Genomic DNA, 20,381 nt, shown 5'->3' on the forward strand with positions numbered 1-20,381 from the left:
TGATTAGAGTGTGTGTGTGTGGCCCGATAAGGATCGGTAGGTGGATGATGGTCGCCGATGTTGATGACAAAAATGAAGGAAAATAGTGCGCGTGCGTGGCCCAGTAGGGATCGATAGGTGGTTAATGATCGCCGATCTTGGTGGTGGGTGGTATCACTGGCACGCCTGGGGTGCCATCGAGGATCGGTAGTGAACTATTGGTAGGAACTTGGTGTTTATATTGTTGCACCTCACACCTGTATTTTGATTTGTACCGTACTGAGTTAAATGGACTCACTTTTTCCTCTTTATAGATGATGTAGGGACGGAGTCCGGATCGAAGTTGTTGGCGTCCGAACCTAATGTGTAAAGTAACAGGATAAAGATTTTCGCTTCTTTTGACCGAATAAAATGTGTAAATTGATGGTAGCATAGACATTGAGTATGGTTGTATTGTGTGTGATGCCTTATGCATGATTGTAGATTTACCTTGATCATTTAATAAGGGATTGTGATAGTGTTTCCTTGTGATTGACCGATTGACTATGGAATTGGTTGCTTTGTTAATTACGCCCAACGTGAAAAGAAGAAAAAAAAACAGGCGTTACAGGCACTGTGAAGGAAGAACGGGTTTTGGGAATCATCTGATTGCTCTCTAGCCATTGAAGATTAAATTTTGAAGCTCAATCACTGAGCTAAAAAAGATGTTTGATTAATTAATCCACTCTGATACCATGTTAGAAAGGAGAAGAAAGAGCATAATGAAGAAGAAAATTACTCTGATTTTATGATCGTATTCATTGACAGCCAAAGAAAATATATGCAGTTTTTGTTGTACAATGGCAGAGAGAAAAGACAAAAACAGTTACAATTAACATACTAATTTCATCTTATCACTAATTAATCTTCTAATTAATCTTAATAAATGGAGAGTTAATTTGATTATTAAATCATTACATTTTAGCTGTAAAAGTCTTCCAACCAATAATAATAAGGAATAATATTATAATTATTTATAGTTTTTTTAACATAAAATTATTAAGTTAGGTTTTTAGCCCGTTGTAATTATTTTAATCTCATATATTCACAAACGAAATTAGATCATAGTAGCATTATAATTACTTGTTATTAGATGCAAACTCAATTATAATTTCGTTACAATTTTATTTTTGTCCCAAATGACTAATTGCTTCATCATGGCTTTATTTTACTCAATAAACCAAAGAAGCAGTAAGTCTTTTATGTCAATGAACCAAGAAAGAGTTATCGAAGTTATGCTCGTTTTCATAAATTTGATACGAATTATGAGAGATTAATATTTGATCTCAAGTCCATCACTAAGGAAACCAACTTGATTGTGGAATATTAATTTGATACCGAAAAAAATCACCTATGCCGAATTAAAAATTAGATTATTATATGAGAATATATCTACTATTATTAATTAATTATGAGTATTTTTTAATTAAATAATATTATGATTGAATCAAACACATGTAAGTTTCGCTTGAGGAGCTTATCCTTGAGTTTCTTTAAACAAATTTCTATCCTTACCATGGGAAAAAGTTTTTGTAGAGTTCAGATCTCATGTGGTGATATCATCCTGCTTAATTTTCACCTCTTCACTTCTTTCTTAGCTCTCAAGATTAATATATGTTGAGGTTCTTATCATTATTAACATGCTCTTTCCAAGTTTCCTTTATGTGCATTGAGATTCTTGTCAGGAATCTTTAATACGTACACTAATGGCAGTTTAGGTTATGAGAATGGAAGAGAACATAGGAGAAAAATAGGAACAAGAAGAGAAAAGAGAAAACTTGACAAAGATGTTAAATTAGATGGATTTTGGAGATTAATCTTCATACTTAAACAATCAGGCTACAAAACTTATATACTTTACCAAAATCAGGCAAGAGATTTAAACAAAATGAAAATAGTTACAATAAAAAGAAATGCTAACCAAATGCAATATGTCGGCCATATTTTTATTCCATACTCAAACCCCAGACCATTATAATGCCCACTTGTACCTGTACAAGTTTTATATATTAATAAAGGTTTGTCTATATTGGCCTCAACCCCATTTTTCTTACCATGAAACCTAGACATGACAATTTCCTCCTATAGAGAAAAAAATCTTATCCTCAAGTTTTATAGGCATAAATTATTATTTTTTTTGTAATGAGTATTTTCCAAGTGTTCTCATTATTTTTCAGTCCTTTCCACCTTACCAAAATTTATTTAATTTGTTTTCCCTTCTTGTTGACTGTTCTCTTCTATAAAAGGACTCTGGTCCAATCACTAAATTTCCATTATCCTTAGTGTTAGGCATCTCAGTTTATCTCTTGTAAGGATACATGGAAAATAATGTGAGTCCTCACCTATTTTTACAACTTAAGTTGATAAGCCACCAAACTCACCTTCAGTTTCCTATAATACAAGGTTGTTGTTTCTACTTTGTTCTCGTCATCTATATCAAACACCTAAAAATATTTCAAACATCATTTGATGTAGGTTCATGGATTTTGACCTTGGAGGATAGGAGTCTCCATCTTTGGCATAGAGGTCCCTGGTGGGTTATTTCGTAGGTTTCCTAAGTTGCTTCCCTCAACTTTACAACTTTTTATAGTATGAAGAATACCTCATTCATGGGTTTGATAGAGAGGATAATGACTTATCAATATAGTTGATTCTGCAGGCTATGCTCTCTCCCATAGCATCTCTATGAGTTATTCGCAACATTGGTCAATATGTGCTTTAGTATGGCACTATGTTTCATACATCTTCACCATAAAGTCCAACAAATTTTGATCCATTTCTCATTTGTCGTCGTCCAGTTGTTGCATTTTGTTGTTCATTTACTATAAAATTCCCTTTATCTTTGGTCATTGCCACAATATTCGTGAAGGGCTCGATTGAATCATTGGGCTCTGACACCAAGTTGTTAAGAATCTTTGTCATGTACGTTAATGGCAGTTTAGGTTATGAGAATGAAAGAGAACAAACAAGAGAAACAAGAAGGAGAAAAGAGATAAGGATTAGAGAATTTATAAGAGATAAGAAAGGATTAGAGAATTTATAAGAGAAAAAAAAGATATCAGATTAGATAGATTTTGGATATTAATTGTCGTACTTGATAAATCAGACTACAAGCTTATATGCTCTATCAAAATCAGGTAAGCAATCTAAACAGAATAAAAATGGTTACAATAAGAAAAAGAAAACAAAACCTAACCAAATGTAATACATCAACCACTTTTTTATTCCTTACTCAACCTTATATCACTGCCACGTCCTCTTGTACTTGTACACCAATTTTATCTTAATAGTAGTTTGTCTACTTTACCCCCAAGCCCATTTTTCTTACCATGTGCCCTGGTCATGATAGTGTTTCATAATTTTCTCAATGTCTACATCCATACAGCTTCACGATAGACTTTATTATCTTTTTTATATCACACTGCTCATGTATATGAATTTTAAAAATCAAGTCTTATTCTTTAAGAACGCTTAAAATTGTTTAAGGACCTTTAAAATTGTTGTTTTCTTATTGAGTATACTATCATTGTCACCCATATATTTTATCAATATTCACTATGTTAAGTTTGATCTCTTACCCTAAAAAGTTCTCTCCTAAAGGAAGGCATATTTTTTAATCACGGTAATTGCTCTATTGTTCTCCTAAACATGGCTATTTAATGATATTAACTTTCGTTGAACTTTGATTAGATGATAACAATGCTTTGACGTGATTGTAATTGATAAATAGTGAGAAAAAATGAACAACAATCTTGAATTCCATCTTACCAGGTTACTTTGATGCTGAAATCTATTCATGTTTAATGAGAAAAAAGAAAAGATTGCAAAAGTGAAAAATTATAAAAGCAATTTTGAGATATTTTTCTCTACTTTCTTAACTATTTTTCTAAAATTTATTTTATGTAAGCTTTACGTAACATACATAATAATTACTTTATAATAATTACTCTATCTAACCTCATAACCATGGAGAGAAAAACGTTCTTGCCCTGTACCACTAGAAAAAATGATTTCCTTTATAACTATTAAGAGGTAAATGATCTTGCACATTAGTCCTCTATTGAGTGACCTTTTTTATGAGGATAAGATTGTGATTCTGCCACTAAGGAGCTGCTTAATACATACAATGTCCCTTTTAAACTTTATTTATATGTTTATTGGTGACGTTGGTCTAGGTACCAATTTCAATTTATTGGAGGCTAAATGTGAATAGGTTTCTACATTTTAAATGTTAGAAGACACTTTTATATATATATTAGGCTTTGTTTTGTGTATGATAGGTTTATGAGCTTTTTATGTGCCTATTTAGCTCTATGTTTTTTTTATGGCTTAGTTCCAATGATTGACTCTTAGTTAATCATTCATTTGTAGTAATTTTATATATTTTGTCTTTTTTAGTAAATACTATGATACTTTTTAAATAAACTAAGAAGTAGATTTATGTAATCAATAGTTGATGGAAGATTTAATCTTCTTAAGATCTAATAAAATTATCAAGACCTTTGGTTGTCACTAATACACAATTTGTTACATGCCTCATGTGGGTACCAAATGACAACACATGTTCTTATTAATTTTTTTAATATATCGAGTTCTTATTGTAATATCATATACGAAACTTTGTTTTTTGTTAATTAGATATTGATGTAGATCACATTCAATAATAAACAAATTTAAAAAATATGTATGTAATTGAAAAATAATGTATATATATATATACAGCACTCTAAGATTGATGTTAATTAGTGAAACAATTAACGAAATTAGGATGGGACCAACATCCATCACCAAAGAATTAAAGAATTTCTACCTTCCACTAAACCCAAATCCAAATACACCAAGGAAACCCTCCTTTTTCTTTTCTATTTTCTATCTAATTAGAAAGAAAAATAAAATATATATAGGAAAGGGAACACAAAAGTTCCTATAGTAAATAAAAATTGTACAAACAAAATTTTACCCTAAGTTTTGTCTTTCTCCAATTCGTTTCATTTCTGACTTCATCATTGAAATAGAATGATGAACATTTCCAATGTGTCATAAATAATTAAAATTCTTTTGGCAACACATGCGGTATTGATTCTTTTTAGTGCAAAAGAAGCCGAAGATAAGAATAAAGGCGGTGAGGCTAACTTCAATGAAGGCTAAGATGACAAGGAGTTTGCGATGCTTATGAAGGACTTCCAGAACTCCGGCTTTGCATGTGTCCGCAATTGAAGCACATTATGTTCTTTTGATTTTTCCATAACGAACATTCACCCGTCATTGTTTTATTTTTCGGTACTTCCCACGTTGTCTTGCTTCTTCGTTGGTATCCACAGTGTGATGGAGGTCGACAACATCTCCACTAACCAAAAAAAAAAAAAAAAAAAATTGAAAACACTTCTTTAGCTTTTGAATTTTATTTTTTTTTTATTATTATGCAGAGCTAAATATAATTAGAGTAAAGTTTTGAACTCTAACATGTTTAATAAATTTTAATTAATTTTTGAAAGTTTAAGTCATCGACCTTCTTTAATAAATCAGATACATTATAATTAAAAAATAATGCATTTTAAGATTGCGCATGTTTAAATTAACCAGATTAAAAATTATTCTAACATTGTTTATAATCTATTGTACTGATCTAATAATTTTTAAATTCAAATCACTTGACATGAAAAATTTTATATTTAAATTGTTGATAGTGAACTACTTGAATAATTATATTAAAGTCACTTAATTTTTCCGTTAAGTTTGGAGTATCATCTTAATTAATGTAATATAATTTTATTTTATTTTTTGGTGTGGGGGTAAAAGTGAATATGAAAACAAGATTTTTGTTCTTAAAGTTTTATTTTGGTCACAGAACTGTTTCCAACAAAAAAAAAAACATATTTTATTTTTAATAATGAATTAATGCATATTTTTGTTTCCTTTTAAAAGAGTAAAACAATTTTCTTGCTTCAGGATTGGTGTATATATAAATACCTGCACATAGTCTTCATCGAAATCTACATCAGGATCTCTTGTTGTACTGCAAATGTTCTGTTGGATGAAACATTTTTTGAACATTCTCCAGTTTTTCTCCCTAAAAAATTTCTTCTGAAACAAATTTGCTCTGTCAAGATGAAATTGTTGGCCATCGTGTTTTACATCAGTAAGCATTGTGAACATGAAGGCAAAAAAAACGACGCTTATAGTCCACAAGAAGACGAAAACAGCAAAGACGACAATGAGTTTGTCCACCTCACAACAAGAACATATCAAACCCATCACAGCCAAAACCGAGAGAACAAGACCCGTCAGAAAAATTGGAATCTTTAAAGCTTTCTGGCATTCAGTGCTGGCAGGGTCGGTAAGACAGATTGAAAAGGTGACCATGGCAAGCCCAACCGCAAGACGCAAGCAATTGCTGCCTGCAAAAATTAAATTGTGAATGCGAACCATTGTGTTTTTAGCCGCAGCTGAGTCTCTGTTGCAGAAAAAAAATTAAGCTACTGTTTGGGATTGGATCTTTGTTTAAGAGGAGAGAAACTGAAACAAGAAAGTGAATTCGTTAATTCTGCATAATTTGTTATACGATGTGATTTTTTGTGTGTTAATTCTCAACGGTATCCATCAAATTCTATGCCAACAATAATGTAACAAGGGATTATTTTCAAAAAAAAAAAAAAAAAAAAAAACTCATTTGTTTTTCGATGTTGCAAGGGAGGTTCCAACTAAAACTATAAACAGTTAATAAGAAGATTGTTTATTTTTATTTTTTAAAGGATGATAAAGCAATTATTGACTAAACCAAACGAATCTGTATTTTGGTTTTTTTAGTTGGAGGAATTTGGTATTAACTTTGAAAAAAGAAAAAATCGTTTTAACAATATGGATATTAATTATGATTATGATCTGTATGCATTGACCCTACTAATTTCATAAGGTGAGAAGAGGCATGGTGTGGTTGAATATGCACCAATTTTGGGCTGCTTGGTCTGGATATTGGTTTTATGTTTCTGCTATTTATAGTGTATAATTATATTATATATTAAATAACAAAATTTAAGCATATCAATATGCGAAAACTAATTTTAAAACTCATTGTTTGTCAAATTTTCTCATTTGCATTCAGGTTATTCTTCATTTTCTGCATGCTCTTCAGGAACCTTATCAAAGTTGTTCTTCTACTGGGTACGATATCATTGCAAGGTTAAACCCTCACCCTTTCTACTCCTACAAATATTCAACATGTTAAGTTTGATCTCTCACCGTAAAAGGGTCTTCCGAAAAAATGTATATAATTGGTGATGATAACAAAGCTTTGGCGTGATTGCAATTGGCGATGACAACAAGCCAGTGAACTTGATAATTTTTCATAGTTTGTTTTACAATGTGATTCTTCTTTTTTGGACTAATTCTTAGTGGTGTTAATCAACTTTGATCCCGCTAATAATGCAATAAACATGTAAAGAAAAAATTAATCATATATGTCTCTCTCTTTTGTTTTTTATGTTGTATGACAAGGTTCCAACTCAAAACTGTAAGCCCTTGATAAATCAAATATTTATTTTTATTTTTTGAGGGATAATAAATTATTATTGACTATACTGTTCTATTATTTTCATTAACTTTTTTATTAAAAAAAAAATTGATAATTAATTTGCAAAAAAAAACACTGTTTTAACATTACAAAGAATATATATATAAACAGCTCATTTGAATTGCAAAGGCTGAAAGCTCATTCTTGTTAGCAAGTGGCTGACCAAAAACAAGCTCACAAGTTGATACTAAGACATGCCATCGAAACCCACAAAATTAAACACTGGGGAACGGAAAAGATCCATCAATCACTTTATAGAAGACAACAAAGGCGAAACGACAACTGCTATCAAACACAAGATTGCAATTCAATCATATTTTGTTTAACTGAACCTCAGAATCCTTGAACTCACTGCATCCTATTGAATTACGCTATTGCATCCTTAGCCCTGTTGGAAGTTTTTCATATGTAAAAACTAGAAACGCTAAAAATTGAGTTTTGTGATATCCTTACTCCCTTCCTTCCAACCCTCCCTTGCAAGAAAGAGAAAAAGATTACCAGGATATCCTTAATCCCTCCCTTCCATTAGTGGGATAGCTTTAATCCCTCCCTTGCAAGAAAGAGAAAAAGATTAGCAGCAAAAGAAAACTTCACAGCCATTATGTTGGATATCCATTCACTTCTTTAAAGATTGCTTCTGATAGTTCTTCTGCGGTGTACTCAATCCCAAAGCATCTAAGGACCTCCCCCCTTGGGTTCAACAAGTACCTGCTCAGTTTAATGCAAACAACATTCACTTTTAACTAAATTTGCGTTTGAAACAAGTGAATTGAATAAAAGAAGGCGTGGAACTCATTTATAACTGTGTAGAATACATATATAAGTGCTGATTTGCAAAGAATTCCACATTCTTTTATGGAATTTATTGTTCCAAATATAGCTTAAATGAGAAATAGATTAGAAAAGATAGCTCAGGAAAGAAACAAAGGGACGGTGAGAAATCGAGGAAGAACCATAGAGCTTTTCCACTTACATGTTGTGAGAAGACTCAACAAGATAATCATCTCCCTCCTCTTCGACCTTTTTAAAATAAACACGATATTCCTGTGCCATCTGCCTTATAGCACCAACAGGTCCTGTCAATCCCACTATTCTTGAGTCAAACTCTGCAAACATTCATGGGGAACCAAAGAAAGACCAATAATTAGCTTAACAGCTTTTATTTAAAATGAACAGCCATCATAAGGTATAGAAACTTGGTTATACGGGACATTTACCTTTAAGGTAAGCAAAAAGTTGGGCAGGTGTATCACGCTGAGGATCTATTGTCACAAACACTGGTAAAACCTTGATACCCTGTTTTGATTCTTGCTCCCAAGTAAAAGACTCATTCTCAGTGAGATTATCATCCAGTCATTAAAATACAATACATATTGCGAGGTAAAGTGCCAAACCTAATTTGTCTATTGCCTTGGCCATTATCTGGAGTTGCTCTGGTCCATCATCAGGAGATGATGTATAGCCGAAGTATAGTAGGACCCACTTCCCTAGGAAGTTCTTTTCAGTCACTACCCTATTATCCATATCAACCAGAGTGAATGACCCACCAATAATTGGCCCCTTGACAGCATTGATACCAGAACGATCTCCCTGACCTGATTCGTTGTACAAGGAGAAAATTATGAGAAAAGGTACATACTCATGTTCAACAGGTGTAGCACCCGGAAAGGAGGAGAAAAAAAAAAAAAAAAAAAAAAAAAAAGGGCGGCCACGTCAGCAGCCACGCCAGCAGGCCCGGTCAGCAGTCCCGGCCAACCAGGGCCTGCCACGTGGCAAGACCGCGTCACTCCAAAAGGAGCCACGTTGGCGATCCGCGTGGGTGCGATCCGACGGCCCAGATCAATCACGCGATCGGACGGCCCAGATTCAATCGCACGGACGGCCCAGATTCAATCAAAAACGAACGGCCCAGATTAAAACAAAATGAACGGCTGTGATCAAAAGGCAAGGGGTTATAAATAGAACCTCCACACCAGACCCCAAACCCTAGCCGCCAGCCGCTCGCCGGAGAAGACGAACCAGAGGCCGACCGCCGCCACCCGCCGCCACTCGCCGCCGCACCGGGGAAATTTCCGACCGCCGATCGAGGTAAATTTCATACCCCCGACTCGTTTTTCCCCACTGATTCCTCCTATGGCCAAATCGAAGCCGAAATCCCGGCCAAACGGCCGGAATACGCGGCCGAAGCCCAGCGGCACCGCCGCGCCCCCTCTCGGTTTTTGCCTCCGACGAGGCCCTTCCCGGCCTCCGTTCGATGCAATTTTTATATCACCGTGATCACCATTCTTTTCTCTACAGGTTGACCGAAGCCAAATCACCAAAACACGAACTTCGCCGGAGAGTCGCCGTACCCGAGAGCGCCGCCGCCGGTAAGCTCCGTTTTTCCGTGATTTTTTGGCCCCCCGAGGGCCCTAGGGTTGTTTTCTGACAAGGACCAATGCGAGTGTGGCCGAATTCGGCCAAAAACGGCCGAAAACAGTCAACCCGAGGCGACTCGCCGCCGCCAGCAGCGGCGCCGTCGCCGGAGCACGGCGGAGCCGCCGTGCCGGAGTTGCGATTTGGGCCGAAAGAGGCCCTGGGCCTAATTTGGATTTTTTTTGGAACCCGTGCAGGTACTGTTAGCGTGTTTCAGTTCCCCGGGAAAAATTCAGGGGAAAATTAGGGACAGCCTGCAGGCGCACTGTGAATCGTATTCGGATCCCGAAAACAAGTAAGGACCCCTCACCCTATTTCCTATCACGGTATTAAAGTTCAAAATGATAAAACAGTATTTCTTGAATTAACGCATGTGTGAAATTGCTTAAGGTTGCTAATGGAGCCCGAGTCTAGTGTGATTGATGATTTACTGTTATTTGGCCTGTTTACAGCTTTAAATGCAAAATGAGGTTTGATGTGTTCATTTTACAGATTTGTGTGCATGCACTACGTTTTTATTAATTATGGGTTGAATGACTGAAAAACTGATACTGTATGTTGTCTGTTTGGTATGAATTACGATTTGCTTGTTTAAATGTGAATTGATGATGCTGATTGAGGAAAAGGAAAAATGAAAGATTGTGTAAACTGATAATTGTATTATGGGGGTCAGCCTGACTAGATATCCTGGGAGATGGTGGACGGACCGGGTCCGTAGGGAACCCTACCGGGATTGTGGTCTCACATGCCGGACGGGGTATGGAGATCTTATGGTTTTGGCGCCCATACCGGACGGGGTATGGGGACGGCCCGTTTCACCCTCATACCGGACGGGGTATTGAGGTTTATGGTTTTGGCGCCCATACCGGACGGGGTATGGGGACGGCCCGTTTCACCCTCATACCGGACGGGGTATTGAGGTTCATGGTTTTGGCGCCCATACCGGACGGGGTATGGGGACGGCCCTGGAAACTGATTATGAATGTTAAAGGTTAACGGGTAGCGGAACCCCTATGGACCCCCACGGATACTAGTAGGCTGGTAAATGAGAAAAAAAGATATGTTGTACAATGATTGAATTACAAGAGGCGTGATAAGTGTTATGTTTTACAGCTTAGATTATTCAATGATTATGATAATGTTATTGTTTTTCTCATATTGTTTTCATAAATTCCACCAAGGTAAGTGGATGGTAAAAGATTTATTATTGATAAAAGGTTTTGTTGTTAATAAACGAGTTTATTGTAAATTATGCTCCATTGGTCTTTTTGTGGTTTTCTACCCACCTTTATCTCCGTGACGGTGAGATATCGTGATGTTCTTACTGGGCTAGTGTAGCTCACTCCTTAATTAACCATTTCAGATCAGGAAGACATGGTTCCCGAGCCCGTTCCGCAGGAGGACGACGAAGGGGATGCCTAGAGACTCTGTAGTCATACGCATAGTTTATTTTCGAGTTTTCTTTCTTAGTTAGTTTAACCTTTTATATTTTAAGTACGTTTGTTTGGTTTTTCATGTAAGGGATGTTAACTTTAAATTTTGATCTCGCTTCCGCAGTCGATATATTTAAATACTCATTTCATTTTAATATTTTCCGGGGCCGTTACAACAGGTGCTACAGTGGTGCCTCCAAGCACCATGCATCTAATTTTTTTTTTAACATTTTGGAGTAATCTAAAAACATAATCTAGCAATCAAATAACATTCTGCGAGAATGTGTGTAATCCCTGGATCATCTACTTCTGTGCAGTGAATCTAGAAGAGTTTGGGATTCTGTTATCAGTTTGATTAATCTTAGTTTGATGAAGAATGAGCTGTGATCTTGCCTGCAGCCAAGTCCTGAAAAAAATTTTTTGCTCTCCTCTCTTTAGCTATCTTTGGAACATTTGGTAAGAGAAGAACATAAGAGTTTCTGGGAATTCCTCCTCTCACAGGTGTATATCATCAACTTAGGACTGTCGCTCGGTTTGAAACAAGGCAGATTTACGTGATGTAATAGACCTTTTGCCTTCTGCTTTTTTTCTTTAAAAAAAAAGTAGACCTTTTGTTTGCTGGCTATATTTTCTAAATCAACATACAGAAATAATAGCCCCCAGGTGCCTTTATTTTAGTGAATTTCCTCTTTCCTCTAAAGACATTTAAGTAATTTAGTAAAATTGCAAAGTAACCAGTAATTACTACAAAATATTAATTATATATTGACATTGAAGTACCATAAAATGTTAATAGATCACTACACAGATGCCTTGGAGACACCATGCCTCCAATGCAACGGCAAATTTTCCCATTTCAATATCTTCTGAATCCCAAACTTACAGAAAATAATAATATGATAAAACATACTTCCACAAACAATTATTATACAACTCGAATTATAAAAATTTGATGTTTAAGTAATTTTAAAACTAAGTTGCTTAGATTTACAATGCAACTAATTCTTCACATTCTTTGTCCTACACCTAAAACCAAAAGAAAAAAAGATAAATTGCATTTTCCCTTAATGTTTTCTCTATGCAGAACCTCACTTATTTTTAAAAATGAACAAAAAGTTCTCCATTTTACAGATTATTATGCAATCACCTCCTTGCTATTCACTGTGTTAAAAACAGTTAACTTTTGTGAAAATTTACAATAGACATTATTAATATTCAAATACTCCATCAACTCCTTAAAAGACTTAACGATTCTTCTCAAAAGAGGAAAACGAAAAAACAATTTTCACATCTACTTTCCCCAGGCGGCATGTGTTTCCCACTATCTTCTGAGTTAGCAATTATGTGATTCTCACATCTTAATTTACATTTTTCCACAAGTTTCTTTTAATAAAATAAGTGACAGGGACAAACCATATAATAATTTATGAAAAATAATGTCTTTTGCTGAACTGCAAAAAAAAGAGAAAAAAAAAACTATGGGTTTTCTGCATATAACACAACAAACTGAGAGGAGAAAATTAAAATTTACTTAAGAAAAAGAAGCCGAAAGTTTGATTATTTTAATTTACCACCAAGAAAGAAGAATCCAGTTGATATATCATCCATGATTAGAATATTAGTACAAAATTTTAGACATAAGTTCTATCAATATTATTAGTAAGTATTATAGCAAAACTGTAAAAGAGTTTTCCATCTGAAAAAACTAAGTATTGTTTTTATCAACAGATCCTTGGATGCCTTCTCATATCGTTTTCCTGAATAAGAACTATTTGGAAGGTGTCAAATGGCAAGAACAGCCACCTAAAAACCCCAATAGATGATAAACATGCTAAGATATAAATAATCATATAGCCAAGTACATTCCCCAGATGCTCCAAAAGGTGATGTTTCAAATAATCCATTCCTGCAGGATTCTGCAATACTGCAATATTGCTTTCAAAGTTTTTAATACCTCAATATTCCATTTGTGACACGATTACTACCGAAACTGCTAGCATTTACCAATTTCAAGATGAATGGTTTATAGAGCTGAAGAACTAAAATAATCACAAGTTTATTTGAAAAAAAAAACTTAAATAATCAAAATTGATTTAGAATGTGAACTTCTCAAATCTCAACAGAATTCCTACAACTAAACACTAGCCATGATAGTTAACGTGACAAATCTAATTAGTAAAAGAAACACCTAGAGATCCTCCTAGTAATTGGAGAAAATCATGGTTGCAACCTAATAGAGTATGATGTATTCAATCAGCTCTATTTACAGCTACACTATATACAAGGTAATTCTTCCTGCATAACATGGAATCTATGATCATCAGAAGAAGTTTTTTTATCAAATAATATCACCCACAATCCTCTGGATCTCCCAAAGAGCAACCACTACTGTCATCCTGTCAAAGAAGAGAGCTACAGTTGGGAGAGGGAGAAAACAGTACCATGATAGAGATGTTAAGTACAATAGAAAACAACCTATATGGTCTGGCTTTCCAGGAGGCACATCTGATTTATCCTAGCCATCATGAAAGAGCAATACCCTTCAGAAGATTCCTCTGTTTCACACTTTTACCAAATTAGATCAAAAAGAAAATGATCAAGTTCGACTGTCAGAGCTACCTAACAACAAAAGAAGAACCTAACGCAAAACATTACTCGTCATCCTGAGTTAGCTTACCAGTCTACCCAGTCCACCTAGTCTATAATTTCTAGCACAAGCAAACATTTGTTATCATGAAGGTGAATAATGCAACAAAATTATTTGAAATACACAACTAGAACTGCAGTGAATGATTTTCATGAAACATGCACACATTTCAAACCACGAAGCAACAGAATAATGGGAACAATATCGTGCTGGAAGAAAATGAGAAGGAGAGGATTCCAGCTGCCGATCCTCAAAAATCAGCCCATGACAAGCCTAAAGAATAAAGTTACCTTTCAAAACCGCTCTCCTCTCATCATTATAATGAACAAGCGTTGCAACTCCAACAAAACCTAGGACAGCAGCTGGCTGCACAAGAAAAACAGAAGGTGAGAAGTAAAACAAGAACAAAATCTCGCTAGCATTTCCAATTTCTGGTAAGATCCTGTTTCCAACAAGATATTGGCAGTTGAACAAGGATACCTAAAATGAAGATGTGTGCTTATCAATATAGGATTGTGAAGAAAAAAACTCATACAATGGCATAAATACCCCACGAACGTGTCTGGGATTCTATAGGCATTACAGGATCACCACCCAGCTTTCCATAACCCGGCTTTGAAGATTTCACATAGCCACGTGACTGTATTCCCTTAGATGGTCCAAACCTAAACCAAATAAGCATCAGGTCAAGACATCTCAAGTTGATAAAGAGACTGATTATATCCATGCTTGAATAACGTGTGAAAAGTAATAGTCTCTCCACTAATTGCTCGGGTGCCAGGGTTAGTAATCCATGGAGAGACATTCAAATCTAAGATCAACAAGCAAGTTCCCTACTGCTAGCCTCTTAATGGACAAAATATAAATACACTGAACTTGAGTAAAATTCCTCAAACAACCAATTATATTCCATCATTACACATCACTGAAATGGAACAAACTGATTTCTAATTTCACACCACATAAAAAAAAGAAAGCAATTGCTCACCGAGAAACAATCCATCACAACTTACATTTCTACATATCATCATTCATTTTCCGACAAAAATTACGAAAAATAAGAATATGGAGGTAAATTATTTCAAACCCCCCAAATATAACAAAACAATGGGAAAGACAAATCAGAGAATTGCTGTCATCTTAACAAATATTGGATGAGAACATACAGAGCAAAAGTTGAAAATAGAAGCAGAGTTGGGAGAAGTTATAAGAGTAACCTCTGAAGAAGACTGACAGATTCTCTTGTGCAGTGTTTGGAGGAAAAGAAAAGAAACCGAGAAACGGGCATTTCTTTTAGTAATCTAAAGCTAATAAAATTTTCTAACAGATTTCTCCTCCTCCAGATTCTCCTGAGAGCGAAGACCCATTTCGCGTTCTTTTCAACGAATACGAGGGAGGCCAACCATGACTCCGCGTAGCTCCTGCCAAAATTTTTATTGATGCCAAGTTAAGACCAAAAATAAGAAATAAAAAATCCCGCTCTACGAAATTACATGGTAAATAAAGAAAACAATTCCCAGTAGATTTGTTCATTAAATTTTCGGAAAGTTTGACGTTTATTATATTTTTGAAGTGGTAATTGAATTTTCCTTAAAAAAAAAATAATGTAATATTTTATAAAAAAATGTCTAATTAATTTAGTTTATGATAAATATTAAATAAAATTAATTTTAAAGTATATAATAAAAGTTTTAATTAAAATAGTATAGAAACATAAATAAAAAGGCTGGAAAACAATTATATATGGTTATTCTCTTTAAAGAAAAATTTTAAAAAAAAAAAACTAAAAACTAGTGTTTTAAATATTAATTATGATTATTCAATTAAAGGCTTGTGTTTTAATGCAAACTACAGTTTTTAACTCTATCTAATTTTTCTCATATTTATAAAATTAATGATTTTTTACATTAAAATCATTTCATTTAGACCCAATTTAGGAATAATCAAATCTGATATTAGAGAATAAAACGAATAAAAACAATTATTTTTATAAAATAAAAATTCAAAAGATAATAATATGGTATAAAATTTATTAATTTATCTATAAAAATATAGACTCTGGGCTACTAGCCTCTGGAAATAAATAAATAGATTAACCAACTCATAATTTGGACTTACTATAATTATATGTGGATTTGGTCCCTTATTATTTTATTAATCACAACTCAACCTTCATTTCTTCTTTGCGCCCTTTATTATAAAATATATATATATTAAAATAAAAAATACATTTATTTGAAAATATACATATATTAGGTCAAACTGAAATGTTAATATACCTCAATTTTTTTATAATTATCTTACGAGAAATATACAGCAGAATCTCGACTAATGACCAGACTGGAAAAGCTGCTATGAGTCTTCCCTCATTCTTGCTGAAGAATACTTGATAATTACTAAAAAAAAAAAAAGAAAGAAAAGGCTTAAAATGAAAGTCTAGAAGGCTTTTCGAGCTTCTCCACCGGCTGAGAAATCAGATGATTAGACTTCATCCTCTGAATCGCAGCAGAAGGATCCAGACTCTTGGGACACGTCACCGTACAATTCCTTATCGTCCTGCATTTATACAATCTGCTTTCATCCTCCGTCAGCGCCTGCAACCTTCCCCCTGTAAACTCGTCCCGGCTGCATGCCCATAAAATATATTTAACTTTTCAGAAGATTAAACCAAAAATTACAGAGCATGTGTCAGATCGAGTTATATATAACCTATCAGAAATCCATCGATAAGCATGGAGCAAAGCTGCAGGACCCAGAAACTTCTCCGGGTTCCACCAGTAGGAAGGACAAGAAGTGCTGCAACAAGCACAGAGTATGCACTCGTAAAGTCCATCTAGCTTCTTTCTGTCAACCGGCGATTGCCTGTATTCTCTCCCATCCGCCGGCAACTTTCTTGTCTTAAGCCACGGCTCAATCGACCTAACACCATTAAAACAAACATGAAAACATATATGCATGAAGAAGTAGTAGTTTAATCAGTATATAACAAGTGTTTTTTACTTGTACTGCTGGTAAAAGTTGGTGATATCAACCACCAAGTCCTTGATGACAAACATATGAGGGAGAGGAGTTATGATAGTGGGATTGTTAGTGTCTGAAACAATAGGTTTTAAGCAGGCTACGGTGTTAGTCCCATCAATATTCATGGCGCAGGATCCGCATATCCCTTCCCTACAAGATCTCCTGTAACTCAAGCTTGAGTCATCCTCTGCTTTTATCTTTTGTAATGCATCTAAAACCTTCAAAATCAAAAAAAAAAAAAAAACCTACAAGGATAAATAATATAAAAATTTCAAATCAAATCACAATAATATCCCATATAAATCATACCATGGGACCGCAAGTAGAGAGGTCGACGAAGAAAGACTGGAGAAAGGGTTTGGTGTTGGGCTGATTCGGGTTCCATCTGTAGATCTTGAACTCCTTTTTTAGCTTTTGGAGATTGTTTTTGACGGAGAGAACTGTGTCAACGGCTCCTTCTGTGTGTTCTTGTGCGGGGGGATGGCCTTCTATCACAGTGAAATCTTGCTTCTTTGTGCTCACCAAATTTGCCGCCTTCTCGTAGACTTGCTTTACCCAGTTCCTTGTTCTTGACATATTTTCTCTCCTTTTCGCCAATGCGTTTGAGAAAGGCGTCATGCATGTAGGATTTCTTTATGTCTAACAGGGATTTTGCATGGGTTGAGACACGTGGTTACCCTCATGAAACGTGTGTTCTTACCATCAATTGTAGTGTAATAAGGACAATATATAATACTTGTCAACCATTCAAGTATGTTTTCAATTGAATTTTAATTATTTATATCATTCTTGCAAATTGCAATTACTAATTAGTATAAAGTATAGCTTAATCAAAAAAGTTTAGTTGAAAGTATAGACTAGGGTGGTTTAAATAAAAATCATCAAATTTTAATAATTAAATAATTCATGTATATTAAAAACAATATTGTTAACATTATGAGAACCTAATACATATTATTGGATAGCTCTACTCTATTGGCACTCACTCAGGCGATAGGTATGGAGCAAGTACCTCAACCCTCATATTACTTAAAACATATAAAAAAAATTTATTTATCACTCGCCTCACAGATAAAACTTTTTACACGTTACTCATCATATTTATCTTTTTTGAATTATAAAAAGTATAAATATTTTAATATTTTAATTAAAAAATTTAAGTATTAATCAAAATAAAAAATAACTTAAAATAATATTTAAATATAATTTTCAATAAATTAATATTATAAATATATAATATTAAATATTTATTAATTAAAATTTAATTAATTTAAGCAAAACTAAAAGTTTATTAATTAAATATAGAGCAGGGTTTAGAGGGCTTGGTGTGGGATGAGTAAGTTATTAAATCAACTTTATTACTTTTTTATTTTTTTAATCTAAATTTCTCTTTCTTTTTTTTTTTTTTTTTTGTCTTTTTTATTTATATACTTTTAAATTTTTAATATATTTTAACTGCGCACTTTTAAATTTTTATCTAATCCACCGTCAGCCTTAATTAACTCTTCGATATATGGTCGCTTGACTTTTTCTACCTAAGTCTCTATATTTGTTATTGGTTTATTTTAACCATGTAGTTTCAAAACTTTTACCAAATTCACCCTCAACCTTGATTGTCGTTTATGGGCCACTAACTCTTCAATATATGGTTGTTTGACTTTTGTATCTAAGCCTCTGTACTTTTTTTTAAGTTTATTTTAACGATATATTTTCAAAATGTTTGTTAAATCCACCCTTACCTTAATTGTTGCTATGAATCGTTTCATTCTGAAAATGTGGTTACGTAAGTGTCTAAATTATGACATTTAGGCGATGCCATGATTGCCATGTCAAATTAAAAACTTCAAAATTTCATCTGCGGTAAAAATTCATAATATGAGTAATAAAATAATACTGAAATTTATTAATTTACGAAAATAATTTAGAATTTAGAATTACATTTCTTGCACAATTTGATTAAAACGCCCAATAGAACTATGAAAATATTTTTAAAAAATATAAATGAAAAAGTATAATTAGGAAAACTTATGTGATCAACTTATGTTGCGCAACTGGAAAAAACGAGAAACAACCTTTTTGCTAATTTTCTTACTATTTAGGATCCGAGTCTTGATTGTCTTGATCTAAAATTATTAATAATAAAGGGGTGAGTTATACTGACTCAGTAAGAATATCAACGTCTTACCACTAATACGAAAAATTAAAAATTTGTAGAAATCGTAAAACAACCAATGAAGCTCATTTTTCTTTCTTAAATAAATTCATTTAATTGAAAATATTAATTGTTTACTCACTTATAAGTTCTCATATGCTATTTATGAAGATAAGAATAAGAATAATAAGCATTATGTATTCTAAAAGACCAACAGTAATTAATCTTTACTATTTTTACTTACTTACCAATGTCGCTAGAGGTCCATAGAGGTCTCCACTACACATGGATCAAATGTCCATTCAATTAATCAGACAGTCGTCTTCATACCTCGTTCGGTAATGGGTGTCAAATATACTATCGCCTCAATACCCTGATCGGTAATGAACGTAATCAAACAAATTCTTAACTTCATCTGGTATGGGATTTTTCAACCCCGTTTGACTAAGGGTAACGTCCACGGTAGGATTTTTTCTATGTACCAAACCCATACACTCTTTTTCATGACACCCGGTAAGCCCTTTTTACTTAAAAACGTTACTTACACATACAAGTTTCCATTACTATCTAGTCCCCAAATACGTGTAAAACTCATATTTTGCAATTACAAGAAAACAAAATGATCAATCGTTAAGCGATATAAATTAAAACCCAATGGTTCAACAAACGTAGTTAAGATTCTCATCATAAACTGATATAACGGAATAAAGATAAAACGGTTTGAGTAACCTGACTAGACAAGAAAAGCAAATAAAAATAATAAATTAAAGTACACAAAGTAATAGTAAGCAATTAAGGTGATATAATAACAAATAGACAACACAGATAAGATAGAGACAATTATACATTGACTGGTTACTACCTCCATCGGTAACTTCTATTTAATTAATCAAGGGGTTACAAATTTTTAATTTGACTTTAATTTAATCATAATAGGAGAAAGGGTGAGGGCTTCTTACCTTGGGTCGATGTCCGGAACGTCGCATTTTCTACTACGCTTCCCAGCAGTTTTTTGTTCTTGAATTTCTTGAATTTTTCTGCTAAAACCAAAATGTATGTCAAATAACATGAAAATACGCAAAAACAGCCAAAAAGGGCCAAAAGTCTCATCGGGACCAGTTTAGG

The 20,381-nt window shown here is 33.8% G+C and overlaps 2 protein-coding genes across 2 annotated transcripts; both read right to left on the reverse strand.

Annotated features, from left to right (window-relative positions):
• Positions 1-7,815: 7,815 nt before the first annotated feature.
• HCC2 (Thioredoxin superfamily protein) lies at positions 7,816-15,546 on the reverse strand. The gene is made up of 7 exons (XM_022056677.2): positions 15,301-15,546; positions 14,619-14,748; positions 14,374-14,449; positions 8,983-9,183; positions 8,806-8,895; positions 8,562-8,694; positions 7,816-8,296 (listed from the first exon to the last, which is right to left on the reverse strand). Exons 1-7 carry the CDS (start codon positions 15,369-15,371, stop codon positions 8,188-8,190), a joined length of 810 nt encoding a protein of 269 aa, XP_021912369.1. The 5' UTR covers positions 15,372-15,546; the 3' UTR covers positions 7,816-8,187.
• Positions 15,547-16,310: 764 nt separating this feature from the next.
• Positions 16,311-17,793, reverse strand: SDH2-3 (succinate dehydrogenase 2-3). Its single transcript, XM_022056669.2, has 4 exons — positions 17,414-17,793; positions 17,084-17,322; positions 16,793-17,002; positions 16,311-16,708 (listed from the first exon to the last, which is right to left on the reverse strand). The coding sequence occupies exons 1-4, from the start codon at positions 17,720-17,722 to the stop codon at positions 16,507-16,509; spliced, it is 960 nt and encodes a 319-aa protein (XP_021912361.2). The 5' UTR covers positions 17,723-17,793; the 3' UTR covers positions 16,311-16,506.
• Between the last annotated feature and the right edge of the window lie 2,588 nt (positions 17,794-20,381).

The sequence above is a fragment of the Carica papaya genome, chromosome 6, assembly GCF_054855325.1.
Source record: "Carica papaya isolate Zhongbai chromosome 6, ASM5485532v1, whole genome shotgun sequence".
Taxonomy (NCBI): Eukaryota; Viridiplantae; Streptophyta; class Magnoliopsida; order Brassicales; family Caricaceae; genus Carica; species Carica papaya.

Coding starts and splice junctions, on each gene's coding strand:
- HCC2 (XM_022056677.2), bottom strand. CDS start 15,371: ATGCCCGTTTCTCGGTTTCTTTTCTTTTCCTCCAAACACTGCACAAGA. Junction 14,749..15,300: donor TCTGTCAGTCTTCTTCAGAG/GTTACTCTTATA, acceptor TATTTGGTTTAG/GTTTGGACCATCTAAGGGAA. Junction 8,695..8,805: donor ACTTTTTGCTTACCTTAAAG/GTAAATGTCCCG, acceptor GAATGTTTGCAG/AGTTTGACTCAAGAATAGTG.
- SDH2-3 (XM_022056669.2), bottom strand. CDS start 17,722: ATGACGCCTTTCTCAAACGCATTGGCGAAAAGGAGAGAAAATATGTCA. Junction 17,323..17,413: donor TCTCTACTTGCGGTCCCATG/GTATGATTTATA, acceptor TTGATTTTGAAG/GTTTTAGATGCATTACAAAA. Junction 17,003..17,083: donor AACTTTTACCAGCAGTACAA/GTAAAAAACACT, acceptor TAATGGTGTTAG/GTCGATTGAGCCGTGGCTTA.